At 49.3% G+C, this 21466-nt stretch overlaps 1 protein-coding gene across 1 annotated transcript; it reads left to right on the top strand.

Moving 5' to 3' along the window:
- Positions 1-1626: 1626 nt before the first annotated feature.
- LOC309683982 (uncharacterized protein) lies at positions 1627-19616 on the top strand. Its single transcript, XM_082499947.1, has 10 exons — positions 1627-1856; positions 2597-2741; positions 3524-3712; positions 5500-5609; positions 8562-8706; positions 9481-9621; positions 10144-10257; positions 11465-11574; positions 13203-13347; positions 18550-19616. Exons 2-10 carry the CDS (start codon positions 2637-2639, stop codon positions 18670-18672), a joined length of 1182 nt encoding a protein of 393 aa, XP_082356073.1. The 5' UTR covers positions 1627-1856; positions 2597-2636; the 3' UTR covers positions 18673-19616.
- Positions 19617-21466: the final 1850 nt, after the last annotated feature.

The raw sequence follows: 21466 nt of genomic DNA, 5'->3' as shown, positions 1-21466 counted from the left end.
CCCAAAAAAATACCCAACCCAAAACAAAACAAGAGACCTCATTTTCAATTGCTCTATACCAGCCAGCAGTATAGAGAAAAAGATATAGATTTCTTGTATAGTCTCAAAATGGTGTTCCCGCCCGGCACGGATCACGGCTGCCGGAGTCTCACGTTGGTAATTAACTTCGCACTCCGAGTAATCCGTTTTAACTAGGGAGGAAAGCGGTTTATTTCTAAGGGAAGCTGCTGGCGCTGAGCGCGAGAACAGGCTCCTCCGCAGGCCCGGGGCGGCCGCGGGGTCCTCCCCCCCGCCGCAGGGCGTCCGCCTGACCGCCGGCTCCTTTCCGCCCGCGGCGCCGCCTCGGCCGGCCAGCGCGGGTCAGGCGAACGGCGCGGGCAGCTACAGCGGGGTCCTTCCGGCAGCTACCTCCATCCCCGCCCCGGGGCCGCGCGCTCTTTCCGGCTCGCGCGGCGAAGGAGGTGGGTGCGCGCTCCGCGTGCTGGGGACGGGCCCGGCCAGACGGCTTCTGCGGCTATGAGGGGCCCGGCCGCCGCACATCCAGCGATGCGATGGTCCGGGCAGTGCGGCTGGGCCGGGACTGGCGCCGGGAGGCGTCCGCTGGGGAGGCGGAGATGGGGGGGACGGCTCCGGAGTGGGGGGGAGTCCGTAAGGGGGAGGGGGGACGGCGGAGTGGTATGGGGGGAGGGCGTCCGTGAGTAGAGGGGACAGCCGAGGGGGGAGGGGTGTGAGGGGTTACGAGGGTCCCTTGGGTTTTTAGACAGAGTTTTTGGTGTTGTTCTTTTTTTAAGTAGAGCAAACACTTGTGTGGCAGGTCGCAGTATTGATCTTCCCGCGGGCGTCCGGGGGGGAGGGCCCGGGCCCCCCAGCGGGGTCTGGGTCTCCCAGTGGCCGGGCTGGCGGTTCGTCTCGGCCCCCTCGGGGGGGTTTCCCTCGCGTCTCTTTCCCGGGGAGGGTTCGGCGGTACGTGCCCGCGGTCAGAGGGGAGGGAGGAGGGTCTGTATCCCGACTGCGGAGGAGTTGCCCGAGTTACACGGTGCCACGGCATTTCCCCCCCGACCCGAGCTGACCCCACAGCTGAAGTTTCTTGGTGCTTTTTAAAGGTGAAAGGGCGACAGGAAGTGATAAGGAAGCCTGATGCCTAAGCACCATACTTCCGGAGAAGCACATGGCCCGAGTAGCTTCTTTTGGGGCAAAAAAAGGCAGCTAGATAAAAACCGATTTAGTTCAGTATCCTGTGCTATTATTAAGAGTAACAACCGTCATTCAAGTTAATGAGAGTTAGGGATTATTTTTTTCTGAGAATTAGAGTGATCTGTTCAGTAACTATTTAGTGAGTACCTTTCCCCTGGAAAAAGTGGGTAAATCTCAGCCTTATTTTTTGATGTACCTAGCACGATTGTAGGTTAAATTTTTATCTCTATAAGTGAGCCTCAGAACTTAAATTTGCTTGGGTGCTTACATGTTGCCTGCGAATGCTGGTTTAGTTGCAAAGTTGTGGAACAGGAGGTTTTGTGAAGGACAGAGTTGGGTCTCATTCCTTTCTGAAGGGTTCTAAACTTCAGATCTCTTCTTCAATGAAAAGTAAATACTGTCACTCCAAAGGAGAGAAGACTGTGGGTACTTGTAACTGCCTTTTGTTCAGGGGTTCAGCATGTTCCATATTTTCACTGAGGATTGAAAAATCTTTTTGTGCGTGTTAAATAACATTTCTTTCATTCCCTTCTCCCCCGCTATGTTCTAGGAGGAATAGCTACAAGGTTCTCTGTCTGTGCTGCAATACGACGCTGTGAAAGGACACACTAAGAAAAGCTGTTGCCCCGAGGCTGTTGCTTCTGGGGAAACACGTGAAGCAGGTGGCTTTCTGTTAGAGGATGGTGGTGTATTGCATGGGGAAGCCTTGGGTAGGGCAGAAGGAGGTCTTGTTCTTGGGTCAGTGATGAGTGGTGGCATGTATTATCTGATGTAAAGTTGATGCCTATCACCCCTTTAGCTCTAGAATTACTCTGAGACCCAGGGAACTCCTGTTTGTTTTGGCTGCGACCTCGGAGCTTCTGCATTCAAATTCCTGTCCCGAGTTCAAGAACAGCCTGTGTAGCTTCCTGGCGTGTGGATGCAGAAGAAGAGTTGCAAGTCGAGTGGGTCTTGCTCGAAAACCAGCCACGGTTTCCACTTCTGCCCGGGTGTGCGAGAGTGCCATGACCATTTTGAGGGGGCCAAGTGTGGTGCCCCAGTACTTCCCTGAGAGCCCACAGCTCTGCAGTTTGCCAGGGCAGTTTCAAATGACACGGCTCTTTGCAAGTTGTGCTGGTTGAGGAGTGGTGGATGTGTATCTGACTGTATCACCGCTGCAGAGGAGTTGTCGGTGTTGCTGTGCAGTGAGCACACAGCTCGCTTGTGTGTCACATGCACTTGTCGACTATTGAAGCTGTCGGTGGGCGGGCAAGGGAAGCAGTTTTGGGGAAGAGTTTAGATTTCGTTCCATGTAAACCCTGGCCTTGGGCCTGTTTTTCCGTAGTTTGAATGAGGATTGAAACGTCGTTTTGTGGGTGTTAAACAGTATTTCTTTCACTCCCTTCCCCCCGCTGCATTCCAGGAGGAATAGCTGCAAGGTTCTCCATCTGTGCTGCAAGGCAATGCTGCGAAAGGACACGCTAAGAAAAGCTGTTGCCCCGAGCCTGTTGCTTCTGGGGAAACACGTGGCCTCTCTATCTCTGTGTGGAGCAAGGCAAGGTGACGAGGTGAGTGTGGAGCTATTTCAGCACAGGTGTGCGTTTATCAAGAGCAGTAACCCTGAGTGCTGCGTTGGGCGTTCGGGGTTGGGTGCATGCTGCCCTGCTGCTCCCCTCCCGCCCCGCCGTCCCCCGTGCCGTGTTAGTACCCCTGGGTCTGCGGTGGGTGTTGGCACGTGTGACCTGAGCATAAGCCTGAAGACGATGGGTTCAGCTCTGGAATGACGGTGAGACCTGGGAAGCGAACCCCTTGTCAGTCCTTGATCTGCAAGGAGACTGTGGGTGTACCTCCACGCGGCTGTCTTGATAGGAGGAAGTGCCGAGTCTGTCCCCAGCACTGCTCTGTGCTTGCTCGGGTTGAGATCCGCTGCAACGAGCGTTGGTTTTGAAGGCGTGGGTTAGCAGGCGCAGCTGCGAGAGCTGGATTCCAGTTCCAGGAGGTGGAAGATGTCAAGAACTGCTTATGTCTGCAGTTATCGTTAGTGTTTGCACCAGAACTGGAGGCACTATGGCTCATGACAGTTGTTGCTGTGCTGAAAACGTGCAGGTTTTAGTTACTGCACCAGAAACTGATGCTTCTGGGTAGTTGTTGTGGTTTAAGGCCAGCCGGCGGCTAGGGCCACACAGCCCCTGGTGCAGTTCTTCCCCTTTCCGGTAGAAGGGCGGGGAGAAAAGGAGATGAAAGGCAACGATGGGGTGGGGAGACTGTGGGTGGAGGGGGGGGGGCGAACCTTGTGGATGCTGTGAATATCTGATTCAGAACTGAACTAATGTCCCGCTTAGGGGCGCAGTGCGTTGCAGTATTTGAGGCTGAGCAGCGTTTCCTGGGGGAAGACTGCAGTGGCTCTCGTGGGACGGCTGCACGGAAGGCAGACAGACGGAATTCTGGCATTCGTCGGGCAGCGTCAGCACAAATGCGGTGCAGTAAGTGCCAGCACAGGTCCCGGCGCTCCTCCTCTGTCGGCCCTCAGCACGTCCAGGTAAATGTAACAGGGTAACTGTAGAAAGAGCTGCCTTTACTTAATGATTTTGCTGACTTAGGAAGTGGTGCTCTTGGATAGCAATAGCAAAAGGTATTTCCGTCCCCTCTCCAAAAAGGGAATAATGTAACTGCTGAACTTTAGGCGGCTTCTTCTAAAAAACATTGTCAGGTTTGGGAATGCTGCTTTCAGTGTTCCTTTACCGGTGGTTTTGTCTGCATTCTCATGAGTTTTGTAGCAGTCTTCCCACAGTATTTCTTAGTTAGAGGTTTTAGTGGAATCCTGTAGATAAATACTTTGGGATGTTAGGGACGCTTCTCAGTGTACATCGAGGTGAAAGATGATGCGTGTGGCCAGAGGAAGAGGAAAGGTTTGGATTTGATAGATATTTGTAGACGCGGATGTGTAAACGCGATGTCCATCTATTCTGTCTTTCATTTTCTTCCTGCTGCCCACCGTGGTGAAGAGCAATAGCCCGAAGGCTCCAGTGCTTCCAAGCAGTGGGTTGGTTGCCTGCGTGATGTGTCTTGTCTCACCTCAAGAAGGAAGCAACGCATTACTGGTGTTACACACGAAGCAGGTGGCGTCCTGTTTGCGGAAGGTGGTGTGTTGCATGGGGAAGCCTTGGGTAGGGCAGAAGGAGGTCTCGTGCTTGGGTCGGTGATGAGTGGTGGCATGTATTATCTGATGTAAAGTTGATGCCTATCACCCCTTTAGCTCTAGAATTACTCTGAGACCCGAGGAACTCCTGTTTGTTTTGGCTGCGACCTCGGAGCTTCTGCATACTGCGCAATCAAATTCCTGTCCCAAGTTTTAACGCGGCGTCAGGAGAAGGGGGCACAGTTAGAGCGTTGTGGCATTTAGGTGTTAGAGAGGTATCGTTCTTTGCATAATACTGGCTGTTAGTCGGAGACGCCTTCCCGCTACCCGCATGCATCTCCGGACACCCGCAGTGGAGCGGTGTTAGCAAATGCGGAGGTGGAGATTTGGTGGCAAACTTGCCTTGCCTGTTCTAACGAGGGTGCGTGTTCTTGACTCGCAGACGCTGTTGAGTCCCACCTCCACATTTGTTATCAGGGGAAGGGGATTATGAGCAGCCTTCAGTTGATACTGTGGTTTCCGGCAATATGTAAGTTCCCAGGGACTGGCAGGCACGTGGCCTGAAGCACCGCAAACGTTATTTTGCAGGGACAAGGGAGGGATGTGTCAATGGCTGTGTGTTACGTGGCACGCTGTAAGCAAGCCTGGTGGTAGATGTAGGTGGGATTGCCGGGAACATTAATGATCAGGGTTCCATTCTCTGTTTCTGCCCGAGAAGGCGCTTGGTCTTCAGCTTGCCCTGCGTAAGCCTTAGGCTAAGAGGAATATACGGGGTGAAACCGCGGGCTGGATGCAGCGTTGTCCTAGAGGCTGTATCCATCCTCCAGAGAGCAGTTTTAGTACTTTAGTGGTGGGTTTTGTTTGGTTTTTTATTTAAGAAAACAGTAGTGCTCTGCCTGATGTTTTGGGATCATTTTCCAAAGGATATGCTAGTGTAATATATTGGTGAAACGTTGCTGTTTGAAATTACCTTGTGTAACTGGACCTTTTCTACGGAAGTAACGTTAATGTAATGGCAAAGCAAAACTCACTTGAAGCGAAAAGGGGAGCTCTGTGCTTATTTTGTTTGCATCAGGTGTGCGGGACTGGATTCCTGCTTTGAGACCTTCCCGCATTGAGTGTGCGAAAGTATAGTCAGTTTTTGCATACAGGCTCATTTCTGTAATTTTGGATGTATTGTGTGACAGGACTGCTGGCTGTACCAGACGGGTTGCATCAAGCGAATGTTGGCCTGCTGGATTGGTGGCGCTGTGAGCATCCGGTACCTTCTGGAGGAGTGCCCGGGTGACCAGAGAAGGTATTGGATGGTGTCTTTTGTTTGTTCCGAGCTCAACAGAGATTATTTTTTTAAAATTTGAAGAACCTGTGGAAAATGTCGTGGCTTTTATGAAACGCCTTGCAAAAACTGGGTTTGGTTTTGTTTTGCGAGACTTAAATTTTAGCTGGCGCTTGAAAGATTCCCGCTGCCTCTAGGTATGGGAAGTTGAAGTGGTTGGCATTGTTGAAGGATTCCCCAGGGATATTCCTTAGTTTCATCTGTTGTTCTTTCTATTACGGTGTTTATAATAATGTCTGAATTCCTGTCTTTAGTCCCAGTTTGTGTAACTTGTAGAGCCGCAAAGGCAGCTGGGGCTCAGGACGGCACCGTTGTGTTTGTGGGACGTTGTGTCACCGGGGCTTGCTGTCTAGAGTCAGTGCGAGCTCTGAAACCTTTGTATTCGCTACTCAGACCTTTCTTTTTCCCCCTGAATATGTGCCCTGTGCAGTTTGTGTCTGATGAAGTCGTTCATGTTTTTTTCTGCAGTTTGCTTTTACTCCCTGTGTTTCAAATTGGACTGTAAACGCAGGTCTTACCCTTTGAGACTAGTGGCCGCTGGCAGGCGTTGGCTGTCCGTGTTCTTACCAAGCAGCTGCTTCAGCTCCTCCTGCACGAATCCAAACGGCAGCAGTGCGCAGGCTGCAGGTTTGGGAGCCCAGGGTGTCGGTGTCTCATCGCGGGGTTCACCTATAATCACATCTGTGCTGCTGTACGTTATGCTCACGTGAAAACCGACGAGCCTGCTCATGCTGTTGAAAGGAGAGCTGGAAGGCGCAGGGTGCAGCTGGAGTTGTCTTTGTTTTCCTTTGGGAATTTCTTTATGATTTTAGACAGCAATAGATGAACTGCAGCTGGACAAATTTTAGCTTACTCGACCTTACCGACGAGTATTCACAAGAGTTTAGTGAAGTCTTGTGTCAATGCAGGGGTTTGATGTTGTTTTTCTCTCTTCTTTAAAAGAAGTAAACGCTAACGCCTTTGCCCCTCTCTGATTATTTTAATTTTTTTTGTGGCTTTATTTCCAGGTTCTTCTCCGATGTCTCCCTGTTGGTGATGTAAATGGGATTGTTGAATGGATATAGAAGTTGGGAAAAGAAGGTGGGTGGCTTGCTGGGGTAATTTTTAGCTCCTTAAAAGAGAGTGACTAGGCTGAGGTGTGTAAGCCTCAGAACTTCAGTTTGCTTGGGTGCTTACGTGTTGCCTGCGAACGCTGGTTTAGTTGCGAAGTTGTGGAAGAGGAGGTTTTGTGAAGGACAGAGTTGGGTCTCGTTCCTTTCTGAAGGGTTCTAAAGTTGAGGTCTCTCCTTGCATGAGAAGTAAATAGCGCCGCTCCTAAGGAAGGAAACCTCTGTGTTACTTACAGTAACTGCCATTGGACGTGCTCGTTACCGCTAGTCCGTAAGGAACGGTTCCTGCTTGGTAGTTAATGGCGATGGGCTGTGATCTCGTCAGTGCTTCTCAGTGCCTAAAGGGCGGGTGTGGAGAGGCCGTGCCCAGCGCCAGGACGAGGGGCAACGGGCACAAACTGGAGCGCAGGAAATTTCCATCTCGACATGAGGGAAAGCTTTGTTTAGTTGGAGGGTGCCGGAGCAGTGGCAGAGGCTGCCCCGAGGGGCTGTGGAGTCTCCTTCTCTGGAGACAGCGAAAACCCGCCTGGAGACGATGCTGTGCAGCCTGCTGTGGGGGACCCTGCGTCGGCAGGGGGTTTGGACTCGGTGATCTGCGAAGGTCCCTTCCAAGGCTGGCGGTTCTGCGTGGTCTTGATCCGCGTAGGCTGTGAAAGGCGCCTCCGTGTTTCGTGGTGTGGGAATGAGGAAAATAAGAGCTGTTTGTGCTCGTCAAGGGCTGTTGCTACTACTTTAGTTTGTGCCCGTGACAACCTTCTGTGTGACCAAAGGCAGCCTTTCTAAGGGATCGCGTGAGTATTTAGTAACTCGGCAACTCACGCTTTCCACGGGGATAGCTTTTCTTTTTCTAAAATGTACTCTGGTGTTATCGTTCTAGTAGAACTCATGGATCGAGATCATGGTGGTGCACGTACACAGCTGTGAAGCCAGCCGTTATGATGCGGAGTGTCGAAACGGTTCATAGTTTGCAGTGCCCTTTCTGTTGGCGTATTGAAACCCATCTGTCGAGTGCAGGGTGGCTTTGTGTTACTCCGGAAAAGCGATAACAGCCGAACTGGGTGGGTGCGATTCCTGATGTCGCAGAGAAGAGTGAGTGTTTTATTGCCTTCAGTTTGTGGGTTTCTTAAGGAGAAAAGCCTTGCATCGGTTGGACGTGAAAATTACATGGGCACCATGTTTGTGCGCGGGTTCAATGTGAAATGCGGACCGTCGGTATCAATTGTTCCCGGTGTGTGTTAGGAGAGCTCTGTTGGTGTGGGTGCGCGGAGCGAGCATTCAGCTGTGTGTGTAGCTGTTTGGGTGTAGCTTCCTGGCGTGTGGATGCAGAAGAGGAGTTGCAAGTCGAGTGGGTCTTGCTCGAAAACCAGCCACAGTTTCCACTTCTGCCCGGGTGTGCGAGAGTGCCGTGACCGTTTTGGGGGGGCCAAGTGTGGTGCCCCAGTATTTCCCTGAGAGCCCACAGCTCTGCAGTTTGCCAGGGCAGTTTCAAATGACACGGCTCTTTGCAAGTTGTGCTGGTTGAGGAGTGGTGGATGTGTATCTGACTGTATCACCGCTGCAGAGGAGTTGTCGGTGTTGCTGTGCAGTGAGCACACAGCTCGCTTGTGTGTCACATGCACTTGTCGACTATTGAAGCTGTCGGTGGGCGGGCAAAGGAAGCAGTTTTGGGGAAGAGTTTAGATTTCGTTCCATGTAAACCCTGGCCTTGAGCCTGTTTTTCCGTAGTTTGAATGAGGATTGAAACGTCGTTTTGTGGGTGTTAAACAGTATTTCTTTCACTCCCTTCCCCCCCGCTGCGTTCCAGGAGGAATAGCTGCAAGGTTCTCCGTCTGTGCTGCAAGGCAATGCTGCGAAAGGACACGCTAAGAAAAGCTGTTGCCCCGAGCCTGTTGCTTCTGGGGAAACACGTGGCCTCTCTATCTCTGTGTGGAGCAAGGCAAGGTGACGAGGTGAGTGTGGAGCTATTTCAGCACAGGTGTGCGTTTATCAAGAGCAGTAACCCTGAGTGCTGCATTGGGCGTTCGGGGTTGGGTGCATGCTGCCCTGCTGCTCCCCTCCCGCCCCGCCGTCCCCCGTGCCGTGTTAGTACCCCTGGGTCTGCGGTGGGTGTTGGCACGTGTGACCTGAGCATAAGCCTGAAGACGATGGGTTCAGCTCTGGAATGACGGTGAGACCTGGGAAGCGAAGCCCTTGTCGGTCCTTGATCTGCAAGGAGACTGTGGGTGTACCTCCACGCGGCTGTCTTGATAGGAGAAAGTGCCGAGTCTGTCCGCAGCACTGCTCTGTGCTTGCTCGGGTTGAGATCCGCTGCAACGAGCGTTGGTTTTGAAGGCGTGGGTTAGCAGGCGCAGCTGCGAGAGCTGGATTCCAGTTCCAGGAGGTGGAAGATGTCAAGAACTGCTTATGTCTGCAGTTATCGTTAATGTTTGCACCAGAACTGGAGGCACTATGGCTCATGACAGTTGTTGCTGTGCTGAAAACGTGCAGGTTTTAGTTACTGCACCAGAAACTGATGCTTCTGGGTAGTTGTTGTGGTTTAAGGCCAGCCGGCGGCTAGGGCCACACAGCCCCTGGTGCAGTTCTTCCCCTTTCCGGTAGAAGGGCGGGGAGAAAAGGAGGTGAAAGGCAACGATGGGGTGGGGAGACTGTGGGTGGAGGGGGGGGGGCGAACCTTGTGGATGCTGTGCTTATCTGATTCAGAACTGAACTAATGCCCCGCTTAGGGGCGCAGTGCGTTGCAGTATTTGAGGCTGAGCAGCGTTTCCTGGGGGAAGACTGCAGTGGCTCTCGTGGGACGGCTGCACGGAAGGCAGACAGACGGAATTCTGGCATTCGTCGGGCAGCGTCAGCACAAATGCGGTGCAGTAAGTGCCAGCACAGGTCCCGGCGCTCCTCCTCTGTCGGCCCTCAGCACGTCCAGGAAATGTAACAGGGTAACTGTAGAAAGAGCTGCCTTTACTTAATGATTTTGCTGACTTAGGAAGTGGTGCTCTTGGATAGCAATAGCAAAAGGTATTTCCGTCCCCTCTCCAAAAAAGGGAATAATGTAACTGCTGAACTTTAGGCGGCTTCTTCTAAAAAACATTGTCAGGTTTGGGAATGCTGCTTTCAGTGTTCCTTTACCGGTGGTTTTGTCTGCATTCTCATGAGTTTTGTAGCAGTCTTCCCACAGTATTTCTTAGTTAGAGGTTTTAGTGGAATCCTGTAGATAAATACTTTGGGATGTTAGGGACGCTTCTCAGTGTACATCAAGGTGAAAGATGATGCATGTGGCCAGAGGAAGAGGAAAGGTTTGGATTTGATAGATATTTGTAGACGCGGATGTGTAAACGCGATGTCCATCTATTCTGTCTTTCATTTTCTTCCTGCTGCCCACCGTGGTGAAGAGCAATAGCCCGAAGGATCCAGTGCTTCCAAGCAGTGGGTTGGTTGCCTGCGTGATGTGTCTTGTCTCACCTCAAGAAGGAAGCAACGCATTACTGGTGTTACACACGAAGCAGGTGGCGTCCTGTTTGCGGAAGGTGGTGTGTTGCATGGGGAAGCCTTGGGTAGGGCAGAAGGAGGTCTCGTGCTTGGGTCGGTGATGAGTGGTGGCATGTATTATCTGATGTAAAGTTGATGCCTATCACCCCTTTAGCTCTAGAATTACTCTGAGACCCGAGGAACTCCTGTTTGTTTTGGCTGCGACCTCGGAGCTTCTGCATACTGCGCAATCAAATTCCTGTCCCAAGTTTTAACGCGGCGTCAGGAGAAGGGGGCACAGTTAGAGCGTTGTGGCATTTAGGTGTTAGAGAGGTATCGTTCTTTGCATAATACTGGCTGTTAGTCGGAGACGCCTTCCCGCTACCCGCATGCATCTCCGGACACCCGCAGTGGAGCGGTGTTAGCAAATGCGGAGGTGGAGATTTGGTGGCAAACTTGCCTTGCCTGTTCTAACGAGGGTGCGTGTTCTTGACTCGCAGACGCTGTTGAGTCCCACCTCCACATTTGTTATCAGGGGAAGGGGATTATGAGCAGCCTTCAGTTGATACTGTGGTTTCCGGCAATATGTAAGTTCCCAGGGACTGGCAGGCTCGTGGCCTGAAGCACCGCAAACGTTATTTTGCAGGGACAAGGGAGGGATGTGTCAATGGCTGTGTGTTACGTGGCACGCTGTAAGCAAGCCTGGTGGTAGATGTAGGTGGGATTGCCGGGAACATTAATGATCAGGGTTCCATTCTCTGTTTCTGCCCGAGAAGGCGCTTGGTCTTCAGCTTGCCCTGCGTAAGCCTTAGGCTAAGAGGAATATACGGGGTGAAACCGCGGGCTGGATGCAGCGTTGTCCTAGAGGCTGTATCCATCCTCCAGAGAGCAGTTTTAGTACTTTAGTGGTGGGTTTTGTTTGGTTTTTTATTTAAGAAAACAGTAGTGCTCTGCCTGATGTTTTGGGATCATTTTCCAAAGGATATGCTAGTGTAATATATTGGTGAAACGTTGCTGTTTGAAATTACCTTGTGTAACTGGACCTTTTCTACGGAAGTAACGTTAATGTAATGGCAAAGCAAAACTCACTTGAAGCGAAAAGGGGAGCTCTGTGCTTATTTTGTTTGCATCAGGTGTGCGGGACTGGATTCCTGCTTTGAGACCTTCCCGCATTGAGTGTGCGAAAGTATAGTCAGTTTTTGCATACAGGCTCATTTCTGTAATTTTGGATGTATTGTGTGACAGGACTGCTGGCTGTACCAGACGGGTTGCATCAAGCGAATGTTGGCCTGCTGGATTGGTGGCGCTGTGAGCATCCGGTACCTTCTGGAGGAGTGCCCGGGTGACCAGAGAAGGTATTGGATGGTGTCTTTTGTTTGTTCCGAGCTCAACAGAGATTATTTTTTTAAAATTTGAAGAACCTGTGGAAAATGTCGTGGCTTTTATGAAACGCCTTGCAAAAACTGGGTTTGGTTTTGTTTTGCGAGACTTAAATTTTAGCTGGCGCTTGAAAGATTCCCGCTGCCTCTAGGTATGGGAAGTTGAAGTGGTTGGCATTGTTGAAGGATTCCCCAGGGATATTCCTTAGTTTCATCTGTTGTTCTTTCTATTACGGTGTTTATAATAATGTCTGAATTCCTGTCTTTAGTCCCAGTTTGTGTAACTTGTAGAGCCGCAAAGGCAGCTGGGGCTCAGGACGGCACCGTTGTGTTTGTGGGACGTTGTGTCACCGGGGCTTGCTGTCTAGAGTCAGTGCGAGCTCTGAAACCTTTGTATTCGCTACTCAGACCTTTCTTTTTCCCCCTGAATATGTGCCCTGTGCAGTTTGTGTCTGATGAAGTCGTTCATGTTTTTTTCTGCAGTTTGCTTTTACTCCCTGTGTTTCAAATTGGACTGTAAACGCAGGTCTTACCCTTTGAGACTAGTGGCCGCTGGCAGGCGTTGGCTGTCCGTGTTCTTACCAAGCAGCTGCTTCAGCTCCTCCTGCACGAATCCAAACGGCAGCAGTGCGCAGGCTGCAGGTTTGGGAGCCCAGGGTGTCGGTGTCTCATCGCGGGGTTCACCTATAATCACATCTGTGCTGCTGTACGTTATGCTCACGTGAAAACCGACGAGCCTGCTCATGCTGTTGAAAGGAGAGCTGGAAGGCGCAGGGTGCAGCTGGAGTTGTCTTTGTTTTCCTTTGGGAATTTCTTTATGATTTTAGACAGCAATAGATGAACTGCAGCTGGACAAATTTTAGCTTACTCGACCTTACCGACGAGTATTCACAAGAGTTTAGTGAAGTCTTGTGTCAATGCAGGGGTTTGATGTTGTTTTTCTCTCTTCTTTAAAAGAAGTAAACGCTAACGCCTTTGCCCCTCTCTGATTATTTTAATTTTTTTTGTGGCTTTATTTCCAGGTTCTTCTCCGATGTCTCCCTGTTGGTGATGTAAATGGGATTGTTGAATGGATATAGAAGTTGGGAAAAGAAGGTGGGTGGCTTGCTGGGGTAATTTTTAGCTCCTTAAAAGAGAGTGACTAGGCTGAGGTGTGTAAGCCTCAGAACTTCAGTTTGCTTGGGTGCTTACGTGTTGCCTGCGAACGCTGGTTTAGTTGCGAAGTTGTGGAAGAGGAGGTTTTGTGAAGGACAGAGTTGGGTCTCGTTCCTTTCTGAAGGGTTCTAAAGTTGAGGTCTCTCCTTGCATGAGAAGTAAATAGCGCCGCTCCTAAGGAAGGAAACCTCTGTGTTACTTACAGTAACTGCCATTGGACGTGCTCGTTACCGCTAGTCCGTAAGGAACGGTTCCTGCTTGGTAGTTAATGGCGATGGGCTGTGATCTCGTCAGTGCAAAGGAACCAGTTTTGGGGAACAGTTTAGATTTCGTTCCATGTAAACCCTGGGCTTAAGCCTGTTGTTCGGTTTTTTGAATGAGGATTGAAATGTCGTTTTGTTGGTGTTAAACAGTATTTCTTTCACTCCCTTCCCCCCGCTGTGTGTCAGGAGGAATAGCTGCAAGGTTCTCCGTCTGTGCTGCAAGGCAATGCTGCGAAAGGACACGCTAAGAAAAGCTGTTGCCCCGAGCCTGTTGCTTCTGGGGAAACATGTGGCCTCTCTATCTCTGTGTGGGGCAAGGCAAGGTGACGAGGTGAGTGTGGAGTTATTTCAGCACAGCTGTTTTTTTCTGCAGCTACTGCAATTTGCTTTTCCCTGTGTTGAGAGTGTGTTATGGTTTATTTTTCTGGCCTGTTCTGTCTAGTTTCAAATGGAAGTAATTGAGATTGTCCAAGAAAAGTGGCAAACTAACATCATGTCTTTCATAGGTGCTGGTCAGATAAAATTGCAAGTGTTACAAGACCTCAGTGTAACTCGTATAGAACACTTGGCTGCTTAGTTGTCAAAGGTTAGGGGGAAATTTAGTTATTTTTACTACAGCTGTCCACGTCTTGTCCTTTCTCCACACAGGTTTTAATGACTGAGGTAGCTCTCTCTTACTTTGTAAGCTGATACATTCTTTGCAGTAGTGGGGCTGGGCATGTCTATTATGCTCTTTCACTTATAACGTGTTTTGAGGGTGTGAAAAGGTTTTTAATTTCCAAGGAGTTCATAAAAATACCATTTTCTATTTAGATGGCCCTAAGAAAAGCTTAACATTTGAAGTTACTATGCTTTTCTGGTCTTGGGATTAAACTTGAGCTGCTTCTGTCTTGCTAGAAGACCAAGTTTGCAGAGTTCTTCCATACCTAATGCAGGCATCTTTGGGGGTTTATGCATGTTATGTTTAGCAGTCGTTTCATATTATTTTTACCTATCATGTCTATTGTGGTAGTAGGCACAGCCACAGAAACACTGGTGCTTACAGGTTTTTCCTTTCTTCCTGTAGAAACCCATGCCTAACAGATCCTGTTAGGTGGTTGTTTTTTTTTTTTTTTTAATTTCATTTTAGATTGTAGTCTTCTGATTTGACGCTGTGATTGTGTTTCAGGTTTTGAACCATTTAACTATAAAGTTTTGTCATCTTAAGTTATCAAGAACTAGTTGCTTGGAACCTAACATAGTAGTTGTGCATATTTGCAGGTTTTTCCTTTTGTATTTCCTTTTCACGGAATCACGGAGTTTTCAGAGTTGGAAGGGACTTCTAGAGATCATCTAGTCCAACTCCCCTGCTAAAGCAGCATTGCCCAGAGCACATTACTCAGGACTGCATCCAGGCAGGTCTTGAAAATCTCCAGAGAAGGGGACTCCACAACCTCCCTGGGCAGCCTGTGCCAGTGCTCTGTCACCCTCAACGTAAAGAAGTGTTTCCCTGTATTTGAACGGAACTTCCTGTGTTCTAACTTGTGCCCATTACCCCTCGTCCTGTCACTGGGAACCATTGAAAAGAGCCTGGCTCCATCCTCCTTCAACCCACCCTTTAGATACTTGTACGCCATAATAAAGTCTCCCCTCAGCCTTCTCTTCTCCAGGCTAAAGAGTCCCAGCTCTCTCAGCCTTTCCTCATAAGGCAGATGCTCCAAGCCCTTCATCATCTTAGTTGCCCTTCGCTGGACTCGCTCCAGCAGTTCCCTGTCCCTCTTGAACTGGGGAGCCCAAAACTGGACACAGTATTCCAGTTGTGGCCTCACCAGTGCAGAGTAGAGGGGGAGAATGACCTCCTTCGACCTACTGGCCACACTCTTCCCTATGCAGCCCAGGATTCCATTGGCCTTTTTGGCGACAAGGGCACATTGCTGGGCCATGGATAATTTACTGTCTACCACGACCCCCAGATCCTTCTCCTCAAAGCTACTTCCCAGCAGGTCTGCCCCTAACCTATACTGGTGCTTTGCATTCTTCCTCCTCACGTGCAGGACCTTGCACTTGCTTTTGTTGAACCTCATTAGGTTCTTCTCTGCCCAGCTCTCCAGCCTGTCCAGGTCACGCTGGATGGCAGCATGGCCCTCTGGGGTGTCAGCCACCCCACCCAGTTTGGTATCATCAGCAAACTTGCTGAAGATACTCTGTCCCCTCATCCAGGTCATTAATGAATATATTAAACAAAATTGGACCAAGTATTGACCCCTGGGGGACACCACTGGTTACAGGCCTCCAACTAGACTCTGTGCCGCTGATCACAACCCTCTGAGTTCTGTCACACAGCCGACTCTCAATCCACCTCACTGTCACCTCATCTAGCCCATACTTCCTCAGCTTCCTAATGAAGATGTTATGGGAGACCCCTGAGGAATGCCTCTTGTTACTGGTCTCCACTTGGACACTGAGCTGTTAACTGCAACTCTTGAGTGTGACCATCCAGCCAGTTCCTTATCCACAGAGTGGTGCTTCCATCAAATCCATGTCTCTCCAGTTTAGAGACCAGGCTGTCATGTGGGACAGTGTCAAATGCTTTGCCTCTCTAACAAAGTTTTTTAAGCCTTTATTTTCTCTAAAGGCCTTTAGATGGGGTCAAACAATGACTCAGCTGCCTAGCTGCCTGATGAAGTCTCTGCTCAAAGCCTGGAATTTTCTTTGTGAAAGCTTAAAAAAAGTTACAGTAGGCTTTGTGGGCGTGGAATGAGAGCACTGGTCAGGTGTTCTCTAAAGTTAACAAAACTTTAAAAATTTTTGTTATCTAGTTCCAGGTTACCTTTGCAAGTGCTACTTTTTGTCCAGGGACTCACACTCGGTACATAAGAATTTGCCATATTTTCTCCATGTTGTGTAGATACTAAAAAAGATCTTCATAGTCTCTAGTATAGACTGAGACACCGTGGAAATTAATATGTGGGTGATACTACATGACAGTGTAGACCACAGTAGGTTGAAATCCTCTTAATAATATTGGAGTTCTTCTCTGGAGGGGGTCTGGTTAACTTCATTTCCTAAGTCAGCTGTGATTTTTAAAGGTCTCCTTATAAGATTTATGGATTAAAGGAGAGTAAGTATGTGTATGAACTAAAAACTTAAAAATATTCATACATTTTTAACAAAAAATGTTATAGAATACTATATTTGTAAAGGGTCTTCACAATTTCTTAAGCAATCGCGTTTCTTTTCAGTGTACTGTGAACAAAATGAGTTGCCCAATGTGTATGTGTGAGGTGACGCAGGATGCAGGAACAACCACAAAACACAGCTGTAAATTTAATCTTGGTACCTCACAAACCGGGGGATCTCTGGTAGAGCACCTGGGCAGAGGCATGCAAGTGGGAAGGCAGCAACCGCAGAGTGAGAAGGTCCTTGCCAGAGGGAGCTTGGACCTGCTGTTCTCGCCTGTGTGTCAGCAGTTCACAGAGGTGGAGCTTCCCGCTGTGCTTTGATCTTTCCCGCAGCAGGGCAGGAATCTCAGGCGTGTTCGATAAAGTGCCTCCGAGTCCATCACAGGCCTGTGTCATCCGAGTGCGGATGTTCTATTTGTCGAGCACACAATGACTAAACAATGATTAGTGTGATAGATGGGTTTTCAACACCTCAGCTGCAAGTCACTTGAGCATTTTTACCATCCTCCTCGCTGCTCTTCTGTTATTTTCCCACAGTATCTTAAAAGACTTGTGTCGTTGTGGTGCAGAATACATTGCTATTGTCTACATCTATTTTGTTAAATGTATTTCTTGATACTTCTGAGCTTACATATTTAGAAACATTGCAGTAATTATTCTGCTGTCCATCGTAGTACTTGGTTTTCAGTACTGCAGTGTACCCATCCCAGCGAAGTTTTACAAGGTGCTGTATGAGCATTTGCGAAAGACTAATCAAAATTGTGTAGCTGTAGATATGTTTGTTAAAAGAAAATCCCCGGGGGGAAACCCTCACCTTTCTGTTATCTTCTAAGAACATGGTCAAGTCCAGACGTATGTGCTTTATTCCAGAGATGCTTCTTTGCACTTACGTTGGGTCAGCCTGGCTGGTAAAGTCACACTTGGGATTTGGGACCATAAGAAAAGGAGGAGGGGGAAGGGATGTTCCTTTTTCTTATGGCTTGAGGAACCTACAACAGTTTATTGTCATTTCGACAATTATTCTGTCACTTGATGGTCCCTCCCAACCTGGGAAGGGGAATCGCAGAAAAACAAGAAAACCCGGGGGTTGAAATATAAACAGATTTCATAGAATCAGACTAAATGATTAACATTAATAAAACTAAAGAACCAGTATTGATCCCGATACCAATATAAAATATACCAGGATTACACTCAGCCCATTCTACCCGTAGAAGCTGTGTGCTCTCAGAAGTGACAGCCAATGTGGGACCCTGCAAGCACTGTGGCTTCGGGAGGAAGGGGAGGGCTCAGGACTGCGGCACCGGGGCGAGGAGTTCTCAGGGTGGCAGTCGTCATGAGAGAGAGAACGCCTCAACAAACTTTCTAATTTGTATTGAATGTGCTGTTCATGTATGAAATAACCCTGTTGGGCAGCTTGGGGCAAGCGCTCGGGTCTCATTTCTCCTCGTCTCCGCACCTGGTGAGCTTGAAAACACCGAGAGCTTGAAATCCACACAGCGTGGATTAGCACCAGTATAGGTTAGGGGCGGACCTGCTGGGAAGTAGCTTTGAGGAGAAGGATCTGGGGGTCCTAGTAGACAGTAAATTATCCATGGCCCAGCAATGTGCCCTTGTTGCCAAAAAGGCCAATGGAATCCTGGGCTGCATAGGGAAGAGTGTGGCCAGTAGGTCGAAGGAGGTCATTCTCCCCCTCTACTCTGCACTGGTGAGGCCACAACTGGAATACTGTGTCCAGTTTTGGGCTCCCCAGTTCAAGAGGGACAGGGAACTGCTGGAGCGAGTCCAGCGAAGGGCAACTAAGATGATTAAGGGATTGGAGCATCTCCCTGATGCGGAAAGGCTGAGAGCGCTGGGACTCTTTAGCCTGGAGAAGAGAAGGCTGAGGGGAGACCTTATTATGGCGTACAAGTATCTAAAGGGTGGGTTGAAGGAGGATGGAGCCAGGCTCTTTTCAATGGTTCCCAGTGACAGGACGAGGGGTAATGGGCACAAGTTAGAACACAGGAAGTTCCGTTCAAATACACGGAAACACTTCTTTACGTTGAGGGTGACAGAGCACTGGCACAGGCTGCCCAGGGAGGTTGTGGAGTCCCCTTCTCTGGAGATTTTCAAGACCTGCCTGGATGCAGTCCTGAGTAATGTGCTCTAGGCAATCCTGCTTTAGCAGGGGAGTTGGACTAGATGATCTCTAGTGGTCCCTTCCAACTCTGAAAATTCCGTGATTCCGTAGCTGGCCGTAAAGTAAATATTTTCACAAATTCAGACACTAGAGTCTTCTAAAAGTGCAGTTTTCCCAAACATTAGAAGATAAATTAGTCCTGTGTTGCTCAAACCATGATGCTTTTATTTCTGCTTTTCTTGCCAAACAGGATTCCTGTTTGAGAAGCAGCTTCAGGATTCTGACTGCAGATGGAAATGTCGATGTAGGACTCTATGTTCAGGAGAGTGGCAGGGATCAGCGCTGCTGCCCTCCATCCTTCACTCTGCAGTGACACTGAAGTTCCTGATGCTTGGATTATTAAAGCTGAGTCTGGCTGATGATGTTGAGTGTGGCCTCTTCAGAACCTGCAGGCTGGGAGCAGTGCTGCTGAAGTGTCTGCTGGGGAGCTGCAGCCGGCTGCAGTCCCTGTGGGATGTGTGTTGTGAAGCTGAGGAGCTCTCAGACAACGACTGTCCAGAAAATGCTGTGTCCACATAGAGGCTGGCTTCAGCTTCGAGTGGCTTCTAATGCAGGGCTGTTATGTTGAAGAGACCAAACGTCTATTTAAATGTATTTTTTCTTAATTGAAAGAGTTTTAGTGGTGTTAATATATGCTGGAGGTGTTCAAGGCCAGGTTGGGTGGGGATTTGAGCAACCTGGTCTAGTGGGAGGTATCCCTGCTCATGGCAGGGGGTTGGAACTGGGTGATCTTTAAGGTCCCTTCCAACCCAAACCATTCCATGACTCTAATATATGAAGCAGTGATGCAGTGTGCTCCAAAACGTGTAGAAGCACATTGTGGTGGGCTGACCTTTGCTGGCTGCCTGCTGCCCTCCAAGCTACTCTATCGCTCCATCAACAGGACAGGCAGATCGCTTACAATTACTGTCATGAGTCAAACAGACTCGATGGCTGGGGGAGGGGGATTCATTTACTTTATCGCCAACTAATTGTAGCAGTAGGATAGTGAGAAATAAGAACAAATCAAACACCTTTCCCCCCCAACTCTCCCTTCTTCCCAGGCTCAACTTCACTCCCCATTTCTCTGCCTCCCCCCACCAGCGGCACAGGGGGACGGGGAATGGGGGTTGTGGTCAGATCATCACACGTCTCTGCTGCTCCTTCCTCCTCAGGGGGAGGACTCCTCACACTCCTCCCCTGCTCCAGCGTGGGGTCCCTCCCACGGGAGACAGTCCTCCATGACCTCCTCTGATGTCAGTCCTTCCCACAGGCTGCAGGTCTTCATGAACTGCCTCTGTGTGGGTCCCTTCCACGGGATGCAGTTCTTCATGAACACACTGCTCCAGCGTGTGTCCCATGTGGTGTCACAAACCTGCTCCAGTGTGGGCTCTTCACAGGGTCACAGCCACCTTTGAGACCACATGCTCCAGTATGGGGTCCTCCATAGCCTGTAGGTGGATATCTGCTCCACCATTAACCTCCATGGGCAGCAAGGGGACAGCCTGCCTCACCATCATCTTCACCACAGGCTGCAGGGGAATCTGCTACGGGACATGGGACACCTCCTCCCACTCCTTCACTGACCTTGATGTCTCCTTAGTTGTTTCTCTCGCGTATTCTTACTCTTCTCTCCCAGCTCCTGGGCAGCATTTTTTACCCCTCTTAAATACATTGTCAGGGAGGTGACACCACCTTGCTGATGGGTTCAGCCTTGGCCAGCAGCAGGTCCATCTTGGTTGGAACTGGCTCAGTAGGACATGGGAGAATCACAGAATGGTCAGGGTTGGAGGGGACCTCTGGAGATCATCTAGTCCAACCCCCAGAAGCTTCTGGTGTCTTCTCACAGACGCCACCCCTGCAGCTCAACATCCCCCGCCCCCACCTGCTACCAAAACCTTGCCACGTAAACCCAATACACACATATTTTTCAGAATGTCTCGATATTAACAATCATTATGGTTTGTATTGGCATCTTTTGGTACCTAAACTCAGGAGGAAGGAGGGGGAGACCCTGTGTGAAGTTCTTGCTAAAATAGTCTCTGAATGTCGTATCAGATGAAGAAAGAATGTGGGACAAATGTCATGTAAATGCTCTACTGATGGTTAAAAGAGCAGCGTTGGATCTTTTTTAGTTCTCTTCCATCCTCCTGCCCTCTCTGCTGGGATCGGTCCTTACAGCAGGACTTCTACTGAGATGGGGGCAGCAGCATCTCTACATCTTTGCTGATCTTTTTCCTTCAGCTCCTCAGAAGAATAGAAGTGTTCTTCACTCTTCTTTAAATAAATCCTTATTATTTTCTTTTCCTAAACCTTTTAGATTATAGTGCCTGAGTTCCCTGCTGGGGTCAATAAACTGGTTTTTGTAGCACAATGTTTGCATTAACCTTATAGATACATGTTGGTTTTCAAAATTTAAGTTTGTATTTGTGCTACTTCGGAGAGCTTTTACAGAGTGACATTAAGGTTTATTGCTTGGATTTCTCTACTTCTAATATGGAAAATAGAGTTTTCTGAGGTGTATTTTTATGTATTGCTTTCTGAATAAAAAAAGGACTTCCCCCCAGTTAAATGATCTACAGTTTAACATGTCTGTTCTCAAAAGCTGATATTGGGAAGAAATTTTTCACTGTGAGGTTGGTGAGGCACTGGCCCAAGTTGCCCTGAGAACTTGCAGAAGCTCTGGCCCTGGAGGTGTTCAAGGCCAGGTAGGACAGGGATTGGTGCAACCTGGTCTAGTGAGAGGTGTCCCTGCCTATGGCAGCGGGGTTGGAACTTAGATGATATTCAAGGTCCCTTCCAACCTAAACCATTCTATGATTCTATGATCTCTGCACGTCCTGACAAGGTCCTTATAGTTCTCAATGGGTATTTGTCCACTTTTCCATCTCTGATACGCTTCTCTTTTGGTTTTGAGCAGACTCACAGTTAAGCAAAGGGGGTTTCTTGCTCCTCCTCCTTCTCTTACCTTTAAAGGTGACAAACTGTTTTTTTTTGCCGCCAGGAGAGCGTTCTTGCTCTCAATGGGAGCATCTTCAATGGGAAGGTTCCCATTGCCCATTGCAGGGGCAGGTTCCTTGGGGGCTGGGGAGACCCGCAAGTCCCAGGGCAGCAGGACGTGAGCAGGG

Source organism: Vanellus vanellus, assembly GCF_965231255.1.
Source record: "Vanellus vanellus genome assembly, contig: HAP1_SCAFFOLD_35, whole genome shotgun sequence".
Lineage (NCBI taxonomy): Eukaryota > Metazoa > Chordata > Aves > Charadriiformes > Charadriidae > Vanellus > Vanellus vanellus.
The sequence above is the reverse complement of the archived record's forward strand: the minus strand, read 5'-3'. Positions and strand labels throughout refer to the sequence as shown.